Source organism: Coloeus monedula (assembly GCF_965178545.1).
Source record: "Coloeus monedula genome assembly, chromosome: 2".
In the NCBI taxonomy this organism is placed as follows: domain Eukaryota; kingdom Metazoa; phylum Chordata; class Aves; order Passeriformes; family Corvidae; genus Coloeus; species Coloeus monedula.
Window position 1 is genome coordinate 73,794,279 of NC_138782.1, and position 20,222 is coordinate 73,814,500.

Below are 20,222 nucleotides of genomic sequence, written 5' to 3' on the forward strand. Positions count from 1 at the left end.
AGATGAATCCTTTTTCTGTGTGTGCATTTTTAAGGCTACAGCTGAAGTCTAGGATTGCTTTGAATTTGAAAGGAAACCCCTTCAGCTTTGTTTTTGAGTTCAGATGCCACTAAGAACTATTCAGGAAAAAAATGCATCCCTTAGAAACTGCATTTCAGAACAGCTCTCTAAGTATCTTTACTCCTTAGCCAGTAAACACCTTAACTTCTCTTTTTCTCACATAGACTAATCCTAGCAAATCTGTCTCACTGCTTACTATGTTCAAATGAGATTAAGGTTTTAGACATAAATGCAGGGCAATAAGAGGACTACAGAAAGATCCGGTTTTGTGAGCATTTAACACCATTGTGTGTTTCCTCTGCTCCATTTGTAAGTTACCCAGTGCAGCTGAACTCTAATAGGATTTCACTTTTTTTTTTTTCCAAATGCAAGTTTATCAGATTTTGGCTTTTTCTGAAAATTTTGGTTGGTTCTCCAGGTGCAAGTTGAAACAAATCCCCAGGAGGTAGAGCAAACACACTCCGAAGCCTGTATTTACCTGTTGTGTATTTCCCCTGCTTGGCCTTCCAGTCCAGCATCTTGGGTTTTGATAGATGAATATCAGAGTATTTATTTCATATGGGCTGTGAAAGCAAATTATCCTGCCAATATGAAAATATTCATCCCAACAGGTGTAACTTTTCAAGGGGTTTTTTTTAATACTTGGTTTATGCTCTCTCTCCTGCTCGGGGGAACTAAGAAAAGAAGCACTACCAGGGGTTGTACAGCAATTGCCTCAGCACCTAAGAGGAAAAGGAGATGACTGTACCTCATCACAAACTCTTTCCAACTGAATGCCTATTCACAGGTTAAAAGGAAGGATATTGAGCCTGGCATTGATCTTGCCAGTTGTTGAGGAAAGAGTTTCGCTTGCATTTCCTTGTTTGTGAAAGAGTTGTTTCACTGTAGTAGCTGGTTAGTCATGCTGATGAAGGTCATGGTTGGTGTTTGGTAATACCTATCCTGGTGTGCTTGCATGTGGGTTTTTTCAGTCTTTTCCTGCTTCACCTTAACTGAAAACTAGTATGGGATTTATTCCTAATCACCAACCTAATGCCTATGTGAGCACAGCAGCCTGGAGTGTTTCCCATCTCCCCATGTCTTCCAACTCTGCAGCAGACTGTGTCCCTGCCAATATCCTGTGTAAGTGTCCTTATCCAGGAGAAAAGCTGAGTCTGAGCTGGGAGTGGCTGGGAGGAGGCCAGTTTGCACAGCAGGCGTGCCCCCAAGTGCGGGAGCAGCCAGCGGTGCTTCCTGGGTCTGCTTATCCTCACACGGTCAGAAGTCCATCTGCACTGCAGGTTCTCACCAAGAGCGGAGAAGGAAGAGGTAATGCCACACTCTCCAGAGCTGATTTCAGGACCTCTTTTATCTATTCGTTAGAGACTAATTAAAGAGTCTGGTGCTTGCAGAGTTGCAGTTCCGTGAGCTGCAACAGCTCTCTATGTTCCATCCCTTTTCAGATCCTCTGTAAAACATGGTGAACAATAAATGGTTTTCCACAACAGAGGGACTACTGATCATATCTGTCCCAAGCAATTCTTCCAAATGGAAATGCCCATCCAGGCATATTCTCAGCATCTCACTGTAGTATGCTTACTGCTCATTTCTGGCTAATATTTTAATCCTACCTAATTGAAAGTATCTTTGGAATAGCAGGAAGCAGATTTTTGCTTTAGTTAGCAAACTTTCTACCCTGTCCTGCAAATTTTTCTGACATGAGGAAGAACTTCTTTACTGTGTGAGTGACTGAGTGTACTGGAACACATTGCCCAGAGAAGTTGTGGAGTCTCCCTCACTGGAGATACTCAAGAACTGCCTGGACACAAAATCCTGTGCCCTGTGCTCTGGGAGGACCCTGCTTGAGCAGGGAGGTTGGACCAGATGATCCACTGTGGTCCCTTCCAACCTGACCCGTTCTGTGATTCTGTGACTTTACTTGCCCTTTACCAAGATGTCTCTGGCTGACCTCTAGCAGCTCTCCTTTAGTACAGTCACGTGGGGGTCTCTCTCAAACATATATGTATATTTATGTATATGTGTGTGTGTGTATAATTTTTTAAAATTAGTTTTGTCTGCTTTCTCTTCTGTTTCTCAGTACCTTTCAGAGGCTATTTTGGACTGAAAGGAACTGAAACAGCTGCAGCTGCACCAGGTGAAGAGGTTTGGAGCAAGAAAACCCTCTGAGAATCACATAGAAGCAAAACTCTCGTGTCTTGTGTCAGGGTGCATGCGCACTCTTCAAAGGACTTTAAGTTGCCAAGAGCATTGCTGCCCGACCTTTGAAAGGCTTTCAGTATCATTGTTTAAAGGTACTGCACAACCTCGTATGCTTTCCATATTTTCCTTCGTGGTAATTGTTTTCCTCCCCAAACTGAATGCAGCACAGCACATGTGCCACAGCTGGCAAGGAGAACAGCACCCACTAATTCACATCTAACTCTTGTCACCCACAAAACATTTATCCTCATCTGAGTACTACAAACAGGCTTGCAGAACAGTATCATGTTGTCATAAACAGGTAATAGAGTCTGAAATCAATATTAGTCACCCAGTTCAGGATTTTAATATATATAATTTTCATAATTGGCAACCTGTTGAATAAAATTTAATGTACCTGAATTACCAAGTGATAAGAAAAGAAGTGGAGAAATAAAAACCAGAGCAGATTAGACAATGAGTAATTGGTGGTTCTTGGCATGCTCTTTTTATAAAAAAACACCAAAAATAAATTTTCAGAAAACAGTCCTGTTGAGCAAACAAGTTACGCTTGTTAAGCTAATCATTTCTTTTCTTTTTGACTTTGACTGTCAATTGACTATTACCAGCATGTTTATAGTTAATTCCCTTTCTTGGCCACAATGACAGTAAGAATGCCTAGAAATTATCAGTAAAAAAGAAAGTAATTTTTTTTCAAAGAAAAAGGATTAATGGGAGCCAGTCCTATGTAGGTACAAAATTAAATTTCAAGAACAGAATTTCTTGTGCGTAAATTTAAGCACATTTACAAAATGCAGATGTCAATCTCAGGATTTTAAAAAAATTATAGGTAGTGGATTGCTCTGGGTTTAATCCTTAAATGTTGTGGTGCAAAAAGGAGAAAAGAGATGTTTCAGAAAGCCCAATTAAATTTCAGTTGCATTAATCTGTATCGAGCTAAAAATATGGATGTAGGGGAAAATAGGTAGCCAAGACAGTATTTTCGGAAGCTGATTTTATATTTGACTTTGGATACGCTGCTTCTCCTCTGGACTTTAAATAAGACTTTTTTTGGCTGTAGCAGAAGCCGTATGGCCTGGCTACCAAAATTAGATTCTGCTTAGCTTACAGCCTACAGAGGCTCCAGCAGCCGTGCTGCCGACCTTTGGGAGGAGGAAGGAAAGGGCTTTCCTTTGCATCACGCAGTCACAGCCCACAAAGCATGCCTGCATTTGGATGTGCTGCTTGCAGTTACCTACTGTCACACCTCAGCTCATCTGCTGCTGCCCAGGACCTGGCTGAGAATAAAAACTGCCTTGTCTTACCATTTTAACATCTCTCCTTGTTCAAACTGTTTTGTCTGCCTTATTTTTCTGCATTTTTTCAGCAGGAGGACATCATCACATGAAATAACACCTTGTGCATGGATCTTTCAGGCAAGGGAGCAGCTGTGGTAGACGAGAATCTGATTGTCTTCACAGCCCCTGATATTGTGAGGATGGAGCTCTTCAAAACCAGCACTGCTGCAAATCCCAACAAACCTCTTAAAAAAGCATTGCCCTAATGAATCACTGTAGGAAACTACCACTGAGCCAGACCAGAGAGACTTCAGGGCTACCTGGAAGAGGCCCATCTGCAACCTGTGATTTCTTGCTCAGTCTGGGTTTTTTATAGACATGTGTAATTTAGCAACATTTACCCAGGAGGCTTTTTGGTTCTGACTCTGTGGTTCTGTAAATACGTATCACTTTATAAAGCCAGTGGGATATCCAGTTGGAGAAAAAAAAATGCACATTGTTATTAAGATAAGAAATCAACTGGTTTGGGGTTTTTTTAATTTAACATAGGTTTTTTCTGCAAGAAAATCTCAGCTGTTTCACCTGCAATAGGATTTTGACACATGAAAGATGTATTTTTCCTGGGGATGTGACAATTGTTCTGTTGTTCCCTGAAAAGTTACACAATTTTTTTTACACAACACACGGTTTTGTCACTTCTAACACCAGTGGCTCCTAAAGTTCACTGTGCTCAGAGATGAAAAGTGACCTGACCCAGCCATGCTGACAGATGCCCGAGCTGAACCTACAGCTGTCCCACAAAGCAGCTTTTGCACGTGCTGCATGAGCCAAAAGAGCAAAGCTGCCGCGGTGGCACAAAGCTTTGCTGTGGGAGCCGCGACCCCTCTGGAACTGCTCTGTCCATGCGCTGCCAGCAGGAATGATGTCTCAGCAGTGCCCAGCAAATACAGCTGTGGGTAGGAGTTTTTGCGTCAAAAGGAGACACACATTTTACACAGGGTGTAATTAAGCTGTAAATCTCATTGCCACAGAAATTTGTGGATGCCAGACTTTCACATTTGCCTGAAAAGCAAAGAATTTCAAATGAAAAAGAGCTCCCGGGGGGAATTAAACGCAGAGATACCAGGAAATCCTTGAGCAGAGGCTCGCTGGAGGCTGGGAGTGTTGTGAGGAAGCAGTGCTCTCATGTTTGCTTTTACTTACCACTTTTTGCTGGGCATTTGCTTTTAGCAAGAGGCTCTTCACTCTTTCTTTTAAGTGCTACTGACAGCATCCATCAAAAGTTCTGGAAAGAGCTGGCTTCAGTCCTCTGCTCTGCCACATGCTTTCTGTGTAACCCGGTTTTCCTTCCTTCAGGGGAAAACAGGTATTGGAGCCTTTTCTGACCTCCAACAGAAAACTGCTTACATTAGGCTTGGGAAGTGCTTAGAAATGCAGGGTAAGGGTGTGGGCTGGTGTCTGGTGTTCCCATGGAGCTGGGCCCTGTTGACAGACTCAAACTCATGGTGGCCAGACTGCCACGGGCAGGTGGGTGCCTGTGGCAGTGATGGTGGTGGGGCTGCTCCAGCACCTGTTTTTCCATGTGGCCAGGTTTATGGCAGAGGTAGCCCCTGGGCTTCAGCCCCAGCACCAGTTTGGAAGGAGCTGGGAGTGGTGTGGGCTTGAAGCAAATAAACAGAGAAATGCCTGCACCTGGCATCAGCTCTTGGGAAGAAAATATTCCAAACTTCATGTTTCTGCTTTTCTTTGCTGCTGCCAGGTGCAGGCACCAGCACTGAGGCTTTACGGACTTTCGGCTTGGTGCTGCTCAGGGCAGGGGTCTGCACTGCATCATCCTCACCTCCTTGTTCCTACACCTCCAAGAAATGTTACAGCTGTGCAGTGTTGTACGAGATGTCACACACATCACAGCTCAGCATCTTACAGCAAATCCCTTAATGCAGCTCTGGCAGTGCAAGTGAGAAAGCAAGAAGCTGCAAACCTCATGGGGTTTTGCAGGCTTTCCCTGGAAGCTCAGCTGTGTGGCAGAGGCACAACACACAGCCCACCTCAGGGTGCACAATGCTGACCTTTCTGCCCTCCCAGCCTGTAGGGGTTTGTCTGCCAGGCTCGTTCCCGGGCATTATTTACAGTTGACAAAGCTCTGCCATCTATCAGCAGCCCTAAGGGCAAGCCAGGCTGATAGCTGCAGGGGTGTGTGCCTCTTGGCTTTTTTCCTTTTTATTCCAGCCACCATCCCAACCATAGCAACAGGAACCATGAGATGAACAGTCACTTCTTTGCTTTATGTTAAGGCCAGCCCAGCTGGCTTTAGGCCACAGCTTGTGGTGCTTGTGTGCCATAGCCCATGTGGAGGTGAGGCTAAGCTGATGGACAGGAATGTCCCATATCTAAATAGCAGCTCACTTCTGAGGCAACGGTACAAGCAACAAGGACTGGAAATGTTCACCTTGCAGCCTTCACCAAGCACTCACCTGCCCCAAGGCCCTGCACCCAATCTCCTGGACATGCAAAAGTGCAGTTGGTGATGCTCAGCAACATCTTTGAATATCTCCCCGCTTACATCTCTCTCACATGGCAGGGAGGGGTGAGGGGAGTACCAGTGTAATTGAATAATATTTGTGAAGCAGTTTTTCAGAGAAAAACCAGACACCCACTACCTCTAAATCCCTGCAAACAGGGATTTAGAGCCCTTTGCATGCACTTATGCAAGTGTCGGGAATTACGCCGGAGGCATGAGGTGTGCAGGGCAATAACTGGGTTAGAAGGTGAGTTAGGTTGCAGTTTGTAAGGGAAGTACAAGCTGTGATAGGACAGGGTACGGGAAGGTATTAAACTACATGTAGGCCCATTTTTTTTCCTTACCTGGAAAATACAGTTTCTGAAGCTGAAGTTTCCAAGCAAGTTTGCAGATCCTGTAATACAGCCTTTAGTAGAATCTGCATGGCATGACTATTTATAGGAGAAAAAGAAGGTAACTCCTGCATTGTCAGGTTGTTTGTGTCCTCTCCCCAGGGCTGCAGCCTCTCCCAGCTGTGAGTGCCACCTGCAGATTTTGCAAGTGAGCTTTTCCACCCCAATATATTTCATGTTCTCAGACTCTCAAGGCAGGATGGAGCTCTCCAGGTGCTTTCCCTGTTCAGTCCAAGCTATCCGCCAAATGACACCCAGATGACTTTTAGCATGATAATTTCCCAAGCAGCAGGATCCAAACCTTCAGGACACGCCTTGCTGAAAGCTACTGAGCAGTCTGTTCCAGTTGGCGGGATTTGCGGTTTAAGTAGCAAAGGCATAAAAATACCACAGGCCACTTCACCTGTGGTGGATATTATGATTGTTTCTTCACTAAGTATGTAATTAATCCCTGGAGGCCTTGCTGTCCCTCTGAAATGCAGGAACTGAGAGTTGAGGTGTGTCCATATACCTCCTTGGTGATGTGCCTCATTGATGGCCAAGTGCTGGGGGATGAGAAGGAGCTGCTCAAGCGGCCTTACCACGAGTGGGACTATTGAGACTTTAGGCCCAAGGCACTTTATCAAGCAATTGCTTATTTCTGCCCAGAATGCAGTAAAACACCCTCTTTTTTTAAAATTATTTTTTTATTTAAACAAAACCATAGAGATTCTGTTGTGCCTTGACAATCCTGCAGGCTTTTTCTGAGACCACTTGTACTAGTTTGAAAACAAACCAGTGGGAGGCACCAAGTCAGAATAACAATTTAATGGGGAAATTAGAGTAAAGGAAAAAAATAAAAGAAAACACTGGTTCAAGCTGAGAGTCAGGATAAAACCTGACACCCTGTTAGTCAGGGTGGTGGTAGCAGTCCTCTGAAGCGGTGATCCTGTAGAAAAAGGGTCTGCTCTTCCTCAGAAGGTCCAGTGGTGGCTGCATAGCTCCTTCCCCCTGGAAATCCAGTGGGAAAGGTTGTCAGTGGTGTTCAGAATCTCAGATTATATCCACAATGGGATGCTTGGTTCCTCCCTCTGGGTGGAGCATCTCACAATGGGGTAATGAGTCACGAGGCCAGGTGTTGATTGGGCTCATTAACAGAAGATAGTCCGGAGGGAGTTATCTCTGAGTCATGCATCAGGACAATGATGGGCCATTAACAGAAAGATAGTCTGGGGGGAGGAGGCAAGGGAACACTGCCCCACCTGGTTTCAACAGCTCATGAGGATGGTAATGGAATACACTGCAACCCAGGACACCATTCCCACTGGCCTGCCTTAGAGAGGGAGTGCAGCACAGAGAGTTGGCCTTTCCCTCACTGCATTTGTTTTTCTGCTTTAAACAGTGTTTGTGTACATAGAGATGGCCATTGAGGAGGCTGCTCTTCGAGGTAAACTACAGAAGAGAAAAGCAAAAGTGAGGAATCTGGCCAGTGGACTTCAGCTAGGAATTTCACATGTTGTCAGCTAGGAATTTCACACGTGTTTTCCTCTTCTCACTTTTGCAGGTCTTTTCAGATGCATGTCCCAGAACCTGTGAGAATTTCCAGGTTCTGTGCTCCAGTGGAGCAAACTCTCTCTGTGATGCCTAGTGAAAAACAAGTAGGTCCAAGGGGGAGGTGGGTTTCCTGCGTAAAACAGAGTTACAGCACAAGACAAGGGGGTGGGGTGGTGTTGTGATCCGCATGAATAGCAGTCTTCATCTATGGAAACATACCTGAACTCCAGGACAATGCTAATCTCTTAATTCATACATATATATGTGTGTATGTGTGTATGTATGTGTATGTACATATGTATATATGCATATATAGATATATAAAACCAGAAAACATTTTCTCTTTTCACATCTTGTTTTCTAAACATAGGAAAAGTCTGAGTAATTTATTCTTTTGATTATCCAGGACCCTTTCAAAAGAATTTAGGAAAACTAACTGAAAACATTAAAACTATTTTCCATTAGGTTGATTGGTAAGCAATTATGAAACTAATTGGAAATATGAGAAAACTAAAATTATCCATAGGGAAGTATATTATTTGTTTTTTAAAGAGGTTAATTTACAAAGGCATTTAGTCAAGTGCCAGAGCCCTTGCAAGCGTGCTGGTGAGCACTGGGAATTCCAGTGCTATGCTTTGAGCATGGCCCCAAGGAAAAAGGCACCACGAGTAATGGGTCACACAGCCTGCCCACCTAGCATCCCCAGGGAGGTCAAGATAGCAAGGCATATCAGAAGGCAATTCCTTTGTTACTCCCTTTTTTTCTATCACACATCTTACCTACCCATACTTCTTGCCTTGCTCCAAATGTGTGTAAATACATTTCAGGTTTATACTATGAATATGCTTTTCATGAATAACTATGCAGAAATCTATGTAGTCCATAAAAGCATTCTAAAATTACGAGCTTGCTACTGTAGAGGACTAATGATAACCTGATAATGTCTAAACAATGTAGCAAAACCAGACTTACTAAAAAAAAAAAAAAAAAAAGATACATCAGGTTTCCTTAGTGCCTCACTCATTCAGCTGAATAGGAATTTCACTCTTATCAATTCTCCTTTCTTAGACAAGTTAGTGGCCTTACCTTACCATAAAATCACAGCTGCATTTTCATCTTTCTTTCTTCTAACCCTAATCCCTCTGACAGTCGTCTTTCTTCGGGGCATTCCTTCCTTGGCTCAGCGCTGCCATTGCCATAGCTCTCCCAGCAGGAGATGCTGGCCCTTCTCAGAGCAGCAGCAATTAAACACACTGCATGAAATAGCTCCTAGAGACACTGTCTCCTGGAATGGAAGAAGGGCTCTTCCCAAAGTTCTGTCAAAATTCCAGTAGTGAAACAGAGATGGAAGCAGTTGTTCCCCCAGGCTGATGTGCAACCCATGTCTCTGACCTCAGCTGAGCAGCTCACTGACAACCCGGTGATAAATGCCTGTGATAACCATGGTCTCTGATGATTACTTTTATCAACCCTGCAGATACCATAACTGGAAAAGGAAATGAAGGAGAGTCAATTTATGGTCCTACCTTTGAAGGTATGTCTCCCCAGCTATCTGACTGTGCAAATGGTGAATTTCCACAAAAATCAAGTTGTTGATCTGATCTTATTCACATAATAAGCTGGGAACTGCTTTTCATCTCCCTAAAGCAAAAAGGTTTGGTTTTCAGTCAGAATCTGCTTGCATTAGCACAAGCAGACTGCTTTAGTGAGAAAACTTTCTGATCTGTAAGCTTGTCCCCTTCCTCTTATGTCCCCTGCCTGAAGCTCAGCTCCACCAGCCCCTTGTCCTTGCCTAAATGAGGGCTGATGGTCACCCACTGCCTACTTCAAATTTCAAATACTCCCCTTTGGGGACAGGACCCTAGAAATGCAGAAGTGGATTAGCTACACGTCTCCAGGCACACCTACCACCTGTTTAAATGCATTGAAAGTAATAGAAATAAGTCAGCTTTAACTCTAGAATTCCTGGACCTCAGGCAGCTTTTCAGGCTTGGGCACACGACAGGCATTGCTGCCAGCAGTCTCAACTCTGTGGGTGGGAGCTCTGAATCTCATATAAAACCCTGAAAGGTGAAAAATGACAAATATGACCTAAGTTTAACCAAGAATGTTCCCTTGTACTTGTATAAAGTAATAAAATGTAAACAAAGAAGAACATTCTAACTTTTAATATTTAAGAAAAACAACCCATATAATTGACATAGGCATTTGGGATTTTTGGTTTAGACTAAATTCTAGACTAAGACACTTTATGACAGGTAAAGCACTTTTGAAGATTATTTATGTTCCCTTATATAAAAACTTTCCCACTGTCAATGGTGCAAACCATTTGAGCAGGCTGGGCAGCAGCCAACACTGAAATCAGAAATGCTTAGTGCAGCTGAAAAGTTAATTTCCCAAGATGCTGAAGAGCCTGCCTGTGAGGAGAAGCTGCTCTCACCTCAACGTCCCAGGTTGGATGGAGCAAAATGTAGTAGCACTGGTGAGCAGGAAAGCTGCTGGAGGTGGAAGCCTGGTGTATGGGATTTAAGGCACTAAATGCTGTGAGCTTTCTGGAGTGGATAGGAAAAGGCAAAAGTCACTTCTTTGATGCTGGAGCTCCTGGAACAGCAGCAAGCCCAGGCTCTCAGGGCACACACATCTCTGAGAGAACATAAGCTGGTATTGGAAAAAAATAGGACTGGCTGTTAAATTGTTTGCAAGGTGGGTGTCACCAAGCATTTAAAATTTTGTGAATACTCTTTTCCAGCAATGTTATCCAGTGGATTTGTGCTAGTGCCCATCTTGTACCTTTTGCACCTTCTTTTTGGGTAGAAATTGTCATTTTTTATGACCCGTAGATTTACTTAATTTACGTGTCAGGTAGAAACAAGTTTGCATGTACACAGGCACCTCTGCACACAGGGGAGCTGTGGCAGCTTGCATGCACCATTTTACTCCAGCTCCATCATCCTCCTCCAGGCTGAGCTTGTGCTTTCCCACCTAAGGAAAGAAGCTGCCATGTCATGTGGGAAGGGGACAATATAACAAAAATTGCTTCAGTAATTTTAAGTTGGATTTAATTCGGAATCAGTCAACCTTGAATGTGTCCCTGCAAGAGTTTTGTATCCATATTGCACATACTCCATGTGTTGATGCATTGAAGGAGGAGATTGCTACTTCTTGCCTTCCCCCTCTTTAATTAAAAGTTCCTTTCCACCCTTGAGAAAGGTGTTCCCTTGGGTATGCCTTTCTATTTTAAGGCTTAGATTGCTTTCCCGATACTTCCCACAAAACTACTTTACACTGAGGGCAGAGGACAAACATCTTCGATACCTGAAAAGGGTGAGAGATGCCTCTGTCAGCTGGTAATGTTCTGGGAGACTCTGTGCTTGGCATGTGTCTGGGCACTGCAACCAGTGCCTGCTGGAATTAATGGGACACAACCTCATTTTACTGTAATGAGATGAAAGGACTGAGGCAATTACACAGAATCGCTTGTACTGGAGCATTGTGTCAAAGGACAAAGCATCCCACTCCAAAATTAGTCTGCTGAAGTAATTTTGCAAGCCACAGGGCAGCAGTCAGGGAGTAATTGTTCAGCTAAAATTTAACTACCATTTTTATGAATCAGTTTCTGAGGAAGGCTCTCACACAAGGTAACAAGAATTAAAAAAAAAAAAATCAGAGAAAAATAAAACCTAAATATTTTTTCATTTTCCTTAAAGCTTGTTGAAAGCTTGATGGGGCTCTTGACTGCTCAGTGTGATCAGGTCAGATGGTGATGGAGGATGACAGGATCAGTGGACCCTCCTGCCCACCTCAAAGCCAGGTTCCCTCCTCTCCAGAGAAAAGGAGTCAAGTCCTTGCCATATTTTCCCAAACCAAAGCATACCTAATGCTTGCTTCTCCCCAGTTGTCACTCTTGAGAGTGATTTCTTCTCTCATGAGTTCTTTCTCAGCCAGCATGGAGGATCCTCTTCACCTCCTCACAGCTCTCATTCCTATCGCCTGCCTCCTCTCCTCACCCTGGAAAAACAACTTCTACTCTGGGAGCACCCTGGCTTCCTTAACTCAGTATCTGCTCTCCATTTATTCAGCTCTGTCATTTTATTTAGATAAAGAAGTATTCTGTTTGCCCTCCTGTGCAAGTTGCCAAGGCCTGGGAGCAGCTGGGTATCCCAGCCCAGCCAGCCATGTCCTGCCCTCACAGCCCTGACTGTGCTCATGGGAATCTTGTCCTCTGCCACTGGCAGCGGCATGAGGGGAGGCAGAGCAGAGGCCATGCTTGGAGCATCCTCTCTGCCTCCTACCTTCCTCATCCATACAATGGGAATAATCACAAGCAGGCATGGGGAACTGCCATGATAAGAATTTTGAACTAATCTGGCAAGAGTCATTACAGACCAAAAACAGGGATCCAGAGTGCTTTTTTTTATTGGTATTTTTTCATTAGCTTCTTTACTGGCTTAAGCACTTGACAGTAGCAGGAAGCTTTTTCCAGAAAATACATGGATTTAAACCAGACTTTGCTGATAAGACTCAATGAAACCTTTGAGGTAAAGGAAAAAGGTGGGTGTGAAAGGAGGAAAGGGAGCTTGAAGGAGCTGGTAAAAGGGATTTTTATTGTGAATAGCAGCAAACGGAGCAACAGAACTGCAGCCCTTCATCCCCCAACTCTTTCCCTGGATGAAAGCTTCTCCATCCATCACAAAGGAAGAGGAATCCTAGGGATTCCTAGCTTGCAGTTCCACATCACCTTCCAGACAGCTCCCCACTTGGACAAGAAATATATTGCTCAAGCTAGAAAACCATATGGCAAAACTAAGGAAGCTGCCAGGGCATCTCCAGGACCAAAAGTTACAAACTCATGGCTGCAGAGCTCAGTGTCAGCTGAAGGTGGGCCCTGACAGACAGGGAGGCATCTCACAAAACCTACAGGCTCTGCTCTGTCCTCACTAGCTGAAAAACACTATTTTAGCAAATGCATACTAGAAGTTTGTTCTCAGTAGGTTAACATATAGGACTAGCCTGTTAAAATTTTTAGATTTTCAGGAATGTAATAAACAAGAATATTGCTTTCAGCAGTTTGCTTGATGGAAGAGAACAAAATAAGTGTAAAAAGTGTAAGTAGTAAGTAAGTGGTAATATGTAAGTATTACCACAGAGAGAAAAATTCACAGTGTAGTTTCCATGTTACCACACCACGCAGAAAGACAGCATCTTTAACAGTAGCAAAAAGCATAACTTTCAAACCTACAGAGAACAAACCAAAAGCTGGATATATTTATAACTAGCAACATCCACTTCAAGTTGCTGCCTTGCCACTGGCTCTCTGCAATCTGAAAGGTGTAGGATCCGTTACCTTATAGCCAGACCCTCCCAAATCTGAGTGGGAGTTTAACCCTGAGGAAACAAAAAGAAGCCACAGTGTACAACAGGGACAGCCAGGTCCTTTCCAAGCTCTGCTCTGTTCAGATTTTCTGATGTCCCTGCTTGGACAAGAGATGCCTGCAGTGTCCTCCTTGTTTGGTGCCACTCTGCTGGATGGGATGGGGTGGGCTGAGATGGGATACAGCACAAAGCTTTATGGAGCTCTGCTGGCATCCATCACTGTGCCGGCACCTGCAGGAGGCACAGCTTGTCCTCCCACAGTGTGGGAGAAGGACAGGCTGAAAATCATAGAGATCGCAAAATGCTGGACTGTTTTCAGGATTCAGATTAGTGCTGTGAAGGAAGGAAATGAAAGATATTTCACAGGGAGTCACTCCTAACACTGTCACTTCTGACAGTGTGTCTCCTGACTTCATTCATCTCAAAAGTACTGGCCATTTGTAGCTGGGGCACATGGAACAACACTTGCTTCTTTAAATAAATGTAGCTGCATAAAGCCATAGTATTTTTATCCCTCCTAAAATGCCAGCTAGAGGCTACTTAATCAAGAACTGACAGCATTCATTGTGAAGAATAACTTTTTAAAGAGCATGGTGAGTGTAGCCTGTCAGTAGGAAACAGGTGCCTGTGTTTGTAATGGCCCCACACAAAACAGAGGCTGCAGAGCTTGGCTTTGGATGGAGATGGATCCCATGTGCACTTTCTCAAGTGATCAAGGGCATGGACATCCTCCAAACACTGGAAGTCGTACCTACATATAACAAAAGGCCTACAGTAGCCTGCAAGATAATTAACTGTGGGACCTTCAATCCATGATTCCCATGTGGTTTTCCGGCCTGCTGTAAGGTAGAGCCCTATTTCCCACTCAGCTTTTTACAAACCACAGTGACTTTCACTTACAGCAAAAATAAAACCATGTCATCTTGCACATGTGAATGGCTTGGAAACATTTTTTTGGCTTAAAAAAACATGTTCATAAGGTGTTAAAAAGTATTTTTACAGGAGATGAGAAAAAGACCTGTGAACATATTTCAGTGCACCTACAATTTATGGGAAATAGTGTTAATATGATTATAGAGTTACAAGCACTGATACAGTAAAATGACATCCCAGACAAAAAGAAGAAAAAATATGTTCATAGGACTGTGGCCTCAGTGAAGGCCAAACATTTGATCCTGCATTGACTACTATAAACTAAAAATAATGTCCTTGGAATCAGGTTGGGCTGCATCAGGCTAAAACCAGGAAATGCTAGACCAGGCAGAGGATTTAAGTAATTATTTATAGCAGATGGTCTCAATTTAAAAAAAGTGACTACTGCCATTGAAACAGAGAAAAATACTGTTTATAAAGTTACTGCAGTATGGTTAAGGTTATGTGTGGATGTAAATATATAATCCACAATGAGTGCCAGTGTCAGTGATTTCTTACATGCAAGATCTCTCTGACACACAGTGCAGAGCTGGAGCATGGATGGCTCCAGCAGGTGAGCACTAAAAGAAGAGAAGGTGTGTGTAAGACCAAAATGCAGGCTGGAAAGAGAGGCCATAACCAAGTGCACTGGAGGATCAGAGGAAAGAGCACTCATTCATGGAGCCTGGCTGCAGACACGAGGCTAAACCAGCCCTGCTGTGCCAGGGCAACCCGCACACGGTCAGAGTGCAGCTCTCCCACCCCTGTTCCCAGTGCTGCCAAGAGCGCTGTGCTGAGTGACCTTTGCTCCTGGGCTCATGGTATGAGCTGCTAAACCTCCCAGAGGAGTGCCAGGGTAAGATGGGGAAGGCTGAATTAAGGAAGCATTTGGAGAAACCTGATTTTGTCCAAGCTTAAGTCCATGGATTTCATGAAAAGGAACGATTTTAAGTTTATTTGTTAAATGGGAATGAATTTAACAAATCAGCAAATGTTTATGCCTGAAGAGGGCATAGACCCAGAGTGATCTCCACAGGCTCTGAGTATGGAGACCTTGTTAATTTTAGCAAGGGAGTTTAGGTTTTTCTTTACTTATGCTACAAAACAAAAAGATTATTTAACCTAAAATACCTTTGTATATCTGCAGCTAGCTAAGAAGCCTGTAACACATTTCATTCTTCCATTTTCTAAAGCATTCTGCAATCTATACACAGACTATAGGAATTAAATATTCTGTAGGAATATTTCAAATCAATCTGCCTAGAGAATAATTTTTTTCGCTTCATAGTTCTGTGTCAAAGATTACAATAGACTGTGATATTTTCTTCATAAAACCCCACATTTCCTGACAAATTACTTTTTGTAAGTAACAGAAACTATTGCTATGAAAAGATATGGTTTTGCATACTCAGACAGAGGTTAGTGGCTCTTATTTCTTGCAAGGATTTTAAATTATATTCAGATGTTTAAAGTCAGGAAAGCAATTTTAGTTCTGCAGGCTATAGAGGGCAATGTTAGAAGACCAGTTAATTGACTTTTTATTTGTTGTTGGTTTGGTCACCCATGGCAGGTCTGCTCCGTGGCTGCCACCCCAGTGTCTCCAGTGTTTCCACAAGGGATCAAAGCAGAACACAGTGTGTGATTTGAGTCCAAATGACCTGATCTGAGCAGATATCAGAGCCCAGAAACTCATGCTCTGGCAGTGGGCAATGTTCACAGACTCTGAGGGCAGGCAAATGCCTCATCACATCAAGTATCAGAAAGCTGATCCTGTGCCAAAAGTCATAGACCTGGTGATGACCAGGATGATGGCTGGATGTACAGCTGGATGTCATACACTCAGGATCTTGGAGAACAACACATGGGAACTGGGCGGGGGACAACTGGCTGAAGTTACACCACATGAAAGAAGTTATAACGAGAAGAGGAGAGTACAACCAGGAAGTATTTTGAATTTCAGGCATAACAATTCTTCAGGCAAGCCATAATTACTGTATTTGCATTGGTCATGACAGGACACTCTGCCAGAAAAAAACATGGTAAAATCTTTCATCCAGTATTAAGAGGTCACCTAAAAGAAAGAACAGTGTGTCTTTCAAGCCTGGTTTCCCAGTGCCTGCAAGTTGGAGTCCAAGGCTATGAACAATGAAACAGAAATGGAATATTCATCTTAATCCAAAATGATGTTTTGTGACATATTTTCTACTATAGCTTACATCTCTGATCAAATCACTAGGAATACAGTGCTCCCTCTCAGAGTGCCAGACCAGAGAAATAGCATGCACAAGCATCCAGAGGACATGCAAGTCCAGAGGCAAGCCATAGGGTCTCCACAAAGCTGGGAAATTCAGGGCCAGTCTGCAAATGGGGAGGTGAAGACTTTCATTGTCAGCTGCTGGGTTTGGAGAAGTTCCCTTCCCAGCAACCATATAAAAAAACTCCCTTCTATAAAGAACAGCTGGCAGCAACATGCATTCTGAGAAAACTATTATCTTACTGGATTACACAGTGTTTTATTTATGTAATGTGTCACCACTGTAAGAAAAACTGGTGTCTTTCAAGTTTTGCTTTATTGGAGTTTTCTGCTGAGCTTCGTACTCCAGCAAAACACTCTCTTAGATACTGCTTTAAATGAAAAGTGATGAAAGAAGCCCTCAGACTACACACCAGTTTTCTTTGTGCAGGCATACGTGTTAAAAGCACAAGGGCACTGCGTTAATAAAGCACAGACAGTAGGCTCCAATCACCCCCCCGCACCTATTCAAGCACTGATGAGACAAAAGCTGGAGGCCAAAATCATTATCTACAAGGTCGTTTACCTAATCTGAGGTCAGAGGGTTTCAGAATCTGATCCAGCAAGGCTGCTAAAGCCAGCAGAAATTGTTAGTGTGGCTCCTCAGCTGGGTAGGTACTCCACAAGGATCTGGGGAAGCCCTGGGATCTCTGAAGTATACGTCTATTTTCATGGTATCAGACAGACCTTTGACAACATATTTCACCTTCCTACAGACCTGCCTCACTTTCTTTTTTAGAATCTCATGGCTACAGCTCTCTGCTATTGCCCTTCATATACTTTATTGCTTGGGATACCCTTCACTAATTCACTGTTGACCCCCAGCTGCAAGTCAGACAAAAAATTCTTGCCACCAATTCCAGGGAGGGAAAAAAAGGTACTCCGAGGGATTGGTTTTGAAAAAACTTTACTGATAATATCAACTATGCAGCGTATCAAATGGATCAGAATGATGTAACAGAGCTATTGCACAAAGAAAATGGGTAAGTGGAATGATTTTACAAACCTCATAGAAAAATTCCTGATACTGTAATTCTGATAAGGTTTAGGATGTTAGGAGGCAGTAATGGGTGGCCAAATCAACAGAGCTCAGCTGTGCCTGTACCTCAGTTGCTGTGAGGGAAGAAGCACTGGTCCAGGCCATCAGGGCACAAGCAAGAGCAGATGCCAGGTCAGTGGGACCCAAGGCCAGGCACAGGCAGCTCACAGGAGTTACATCTCAGGCAGGGGCCAGATGAAAGAGCCTCAGAACAAAAACATCTACTGAGAAAAAGTTGTGGAGACCCCCTTGAAGTTCCTTCACTTGAAAAACTTCCAGGTTGACCAAGGCATTTTTATCAGCCAGCCAGCCAGCTTTGAGGACACAGCTAAACTCCTAGGGAATATGCTCCTGCCCTGACACAGGCCAAAGCCCACCACTGTATTACACCATCCCCAACAAAAAAATGCATCTTAAAAATACAGTGAATGGATGTACTGTTGCAAGGACTCCCTCTAAATATTTGCCTTATTTTCCTTTGGTCACCTAAACCAGCCTGACCTGATTCTCTGGTTGGATGCAGCTGCACAGGTGAAAGGTTTATTCCTTCCACTCCATTTTACCTCTACCTGTTGCCTTCCATTCTTCTCCTCAAGACATGTCTCTGGCTTGCGTTAGGCTAAAAGCATCAGCCAGTATCACTGTCTCTAAGAGAGTTAAGAAAATATTTTTAACATTACTATATCATCACTAACCACTCTACATTATTTTATTTTTCCTTATGTTAAAAGCAGCCTTTCCACCCCACCTGGTGGGGCTGAGCGAGTGCCTGTAACACAGAATTCGTGCGTACCAAACACAGCTCCACCTTGCCCGCCGCAGGCAAGCAGCTTGCACAGTACAGGTGCCAATGTCCTCACCCAGAATTCCTGCTGGGGACAGACACACGGGCACCTTAAATGCACACCCTGATGTCACACGGCACGGCGTGCACCACCCTGGATGTGCCTTGGGGCAGTATCCAGCCCCGGCTGGACACGCCCCCACAGCGGGATTTACTGCCATACCTGTCTCACGACGCAAGGACGAACAAAGATTACAAAGCTCCGGGCGCAGGAGTCAATGCATTATTTCTGAACAATTCTGCTGAATGGCACCAGGACACAATAATGCATCATTATGTAATGGTAACAAACACCCCAAAACCTCCTTAGATGCTGTATTTTCCCTGCTAAAACACCCACCACGTATTTACACTTCACATGCACTTTTCTTTCCATGCACTTGAAATGACAATATGGAAATGAGAACCAGTGTTTACAAAATGAAGCAAATATATATTCCCTTCAGTTTACCTACTAAATTTTGTTTTTCATTTACTGCTGTCATCCCAAACTGCTGTATGCTCCTGTGGAATCTCTTCAACCCATTATCACATCTTGCCAAGCACCAATTGATTCAACACAATCTGCTCCAAATCCTGGGCACTTGCTACGTTTCAAATGTGCTTCTCCAAAATGGGCATCTGCAGACTCTTAGGGTTCACCCATTTTGTCAAGGATTTTACATAATTTTTCAGTAATGCAGTGCTTGGAATTCCTTATAGATTCAAAACAGAGGCAAATGCCTTACTAACCACTAAGTATATAACAGTGCAATGAGAACTGAATCCAGTGATGAATGTGGTGCTTTAAATCCAACAATAACAACCCAGTCTGCCGTGATCCTACTGACTGTATGCTACAGCAGAGTTCCAAGATGCTGACTATAAGAAAAAACACACAAACCACATTTATCATTTCTCTGGATTCCCCCCAGCCCCCAGAATGATAGACATGTTTTCACTTGCTTGTGATGTTCTTGCCCTTGCTGGTAGTCTTAGTTCTATTTTAGTACATACTTCAATTTCTCCCACTTTTTTCCATATACATGAACGCTGATTAGAGTCTTGTCTTTTATCTTACTTAACTGTCCTATTTCTTTCTCAAAAGAAGAGATTTTCAGTATGCTCTCCTGATGAAATGCAGATTGCAGCAACCATTACACTTCATGTGTCCAGCACATCAACAGAACTGCCACTGCAATCCCTCATAAAACACTAATAACTGCTGAAGATACATTTAACATTATAACCCACAAGAGCTGCAAAAGAGAAAACCTTAGTTCAAATAATACCACATGTCTAGTAAAATCACAAGAGACCCTGTGAATCAAGCCCTGATCCAAGTAGAAGACCCTTATCCCAGAAGGACATAAAAATCTCCGCAGGTATGGGCAGGAGGGATGAGTAGAATCCATAGAAAACTCCCTTATTCCATGCTCCCTGCAGTTTTGGTTACACTGCAATTTTTATTTATGCTGCTCCTCATGCTGCTTATTCAAAGGCAGAACAGAAATATAGTATTTTAATAATGAATGTGAAAAGTATTTCTTATTAAAAGGCCAGAAACTTTTGTCACACTGTAGAAATAAATAATTTACACTAAAACTCCAGAAAAAAGCAGAATGAGAGATAACGAAAGTCAGTGTGTAACTTCAGTTCCCTTATCACTTTTCAGAACTAAATTCTGATGTTACTGACATTTACATACAACAGAACATGTTTGGTCATTTTAGTGCAGCTGTTACAAAGTTCCAGTTCGTGCCACAAAATTGATTCTCTGTTGTTTTCTTTACAGACCTT

General features: G+C 43.3%; 1 protein-coding gene across 1 annotated transcript; it reads left to right on the plus strand.

Moving 5' to 3' along the window:
- Positions 1-5,082: 5,082 nt before the first annotated feature.
- On the plus strand, positions 5,083-8,076 carry PPIL6 (peptidylprolyl isomerase like 6; the record flags this gene model as incomplete). The annotated part of the gene is given in 7 exon segments (XM_082276757.1): positions 5,083-5,139; positions 6,415-6,495; positions 6,499-6,510; positions 6,932-7,045; positions 7,049-7,103; positions 7,831-7,901; positions 7,993-8,076. Coding segments are annotated over 7 exon segments (474 nt in total).
- Positions 8,077-20,222: the final 12,146 nt, after the last annotated feature.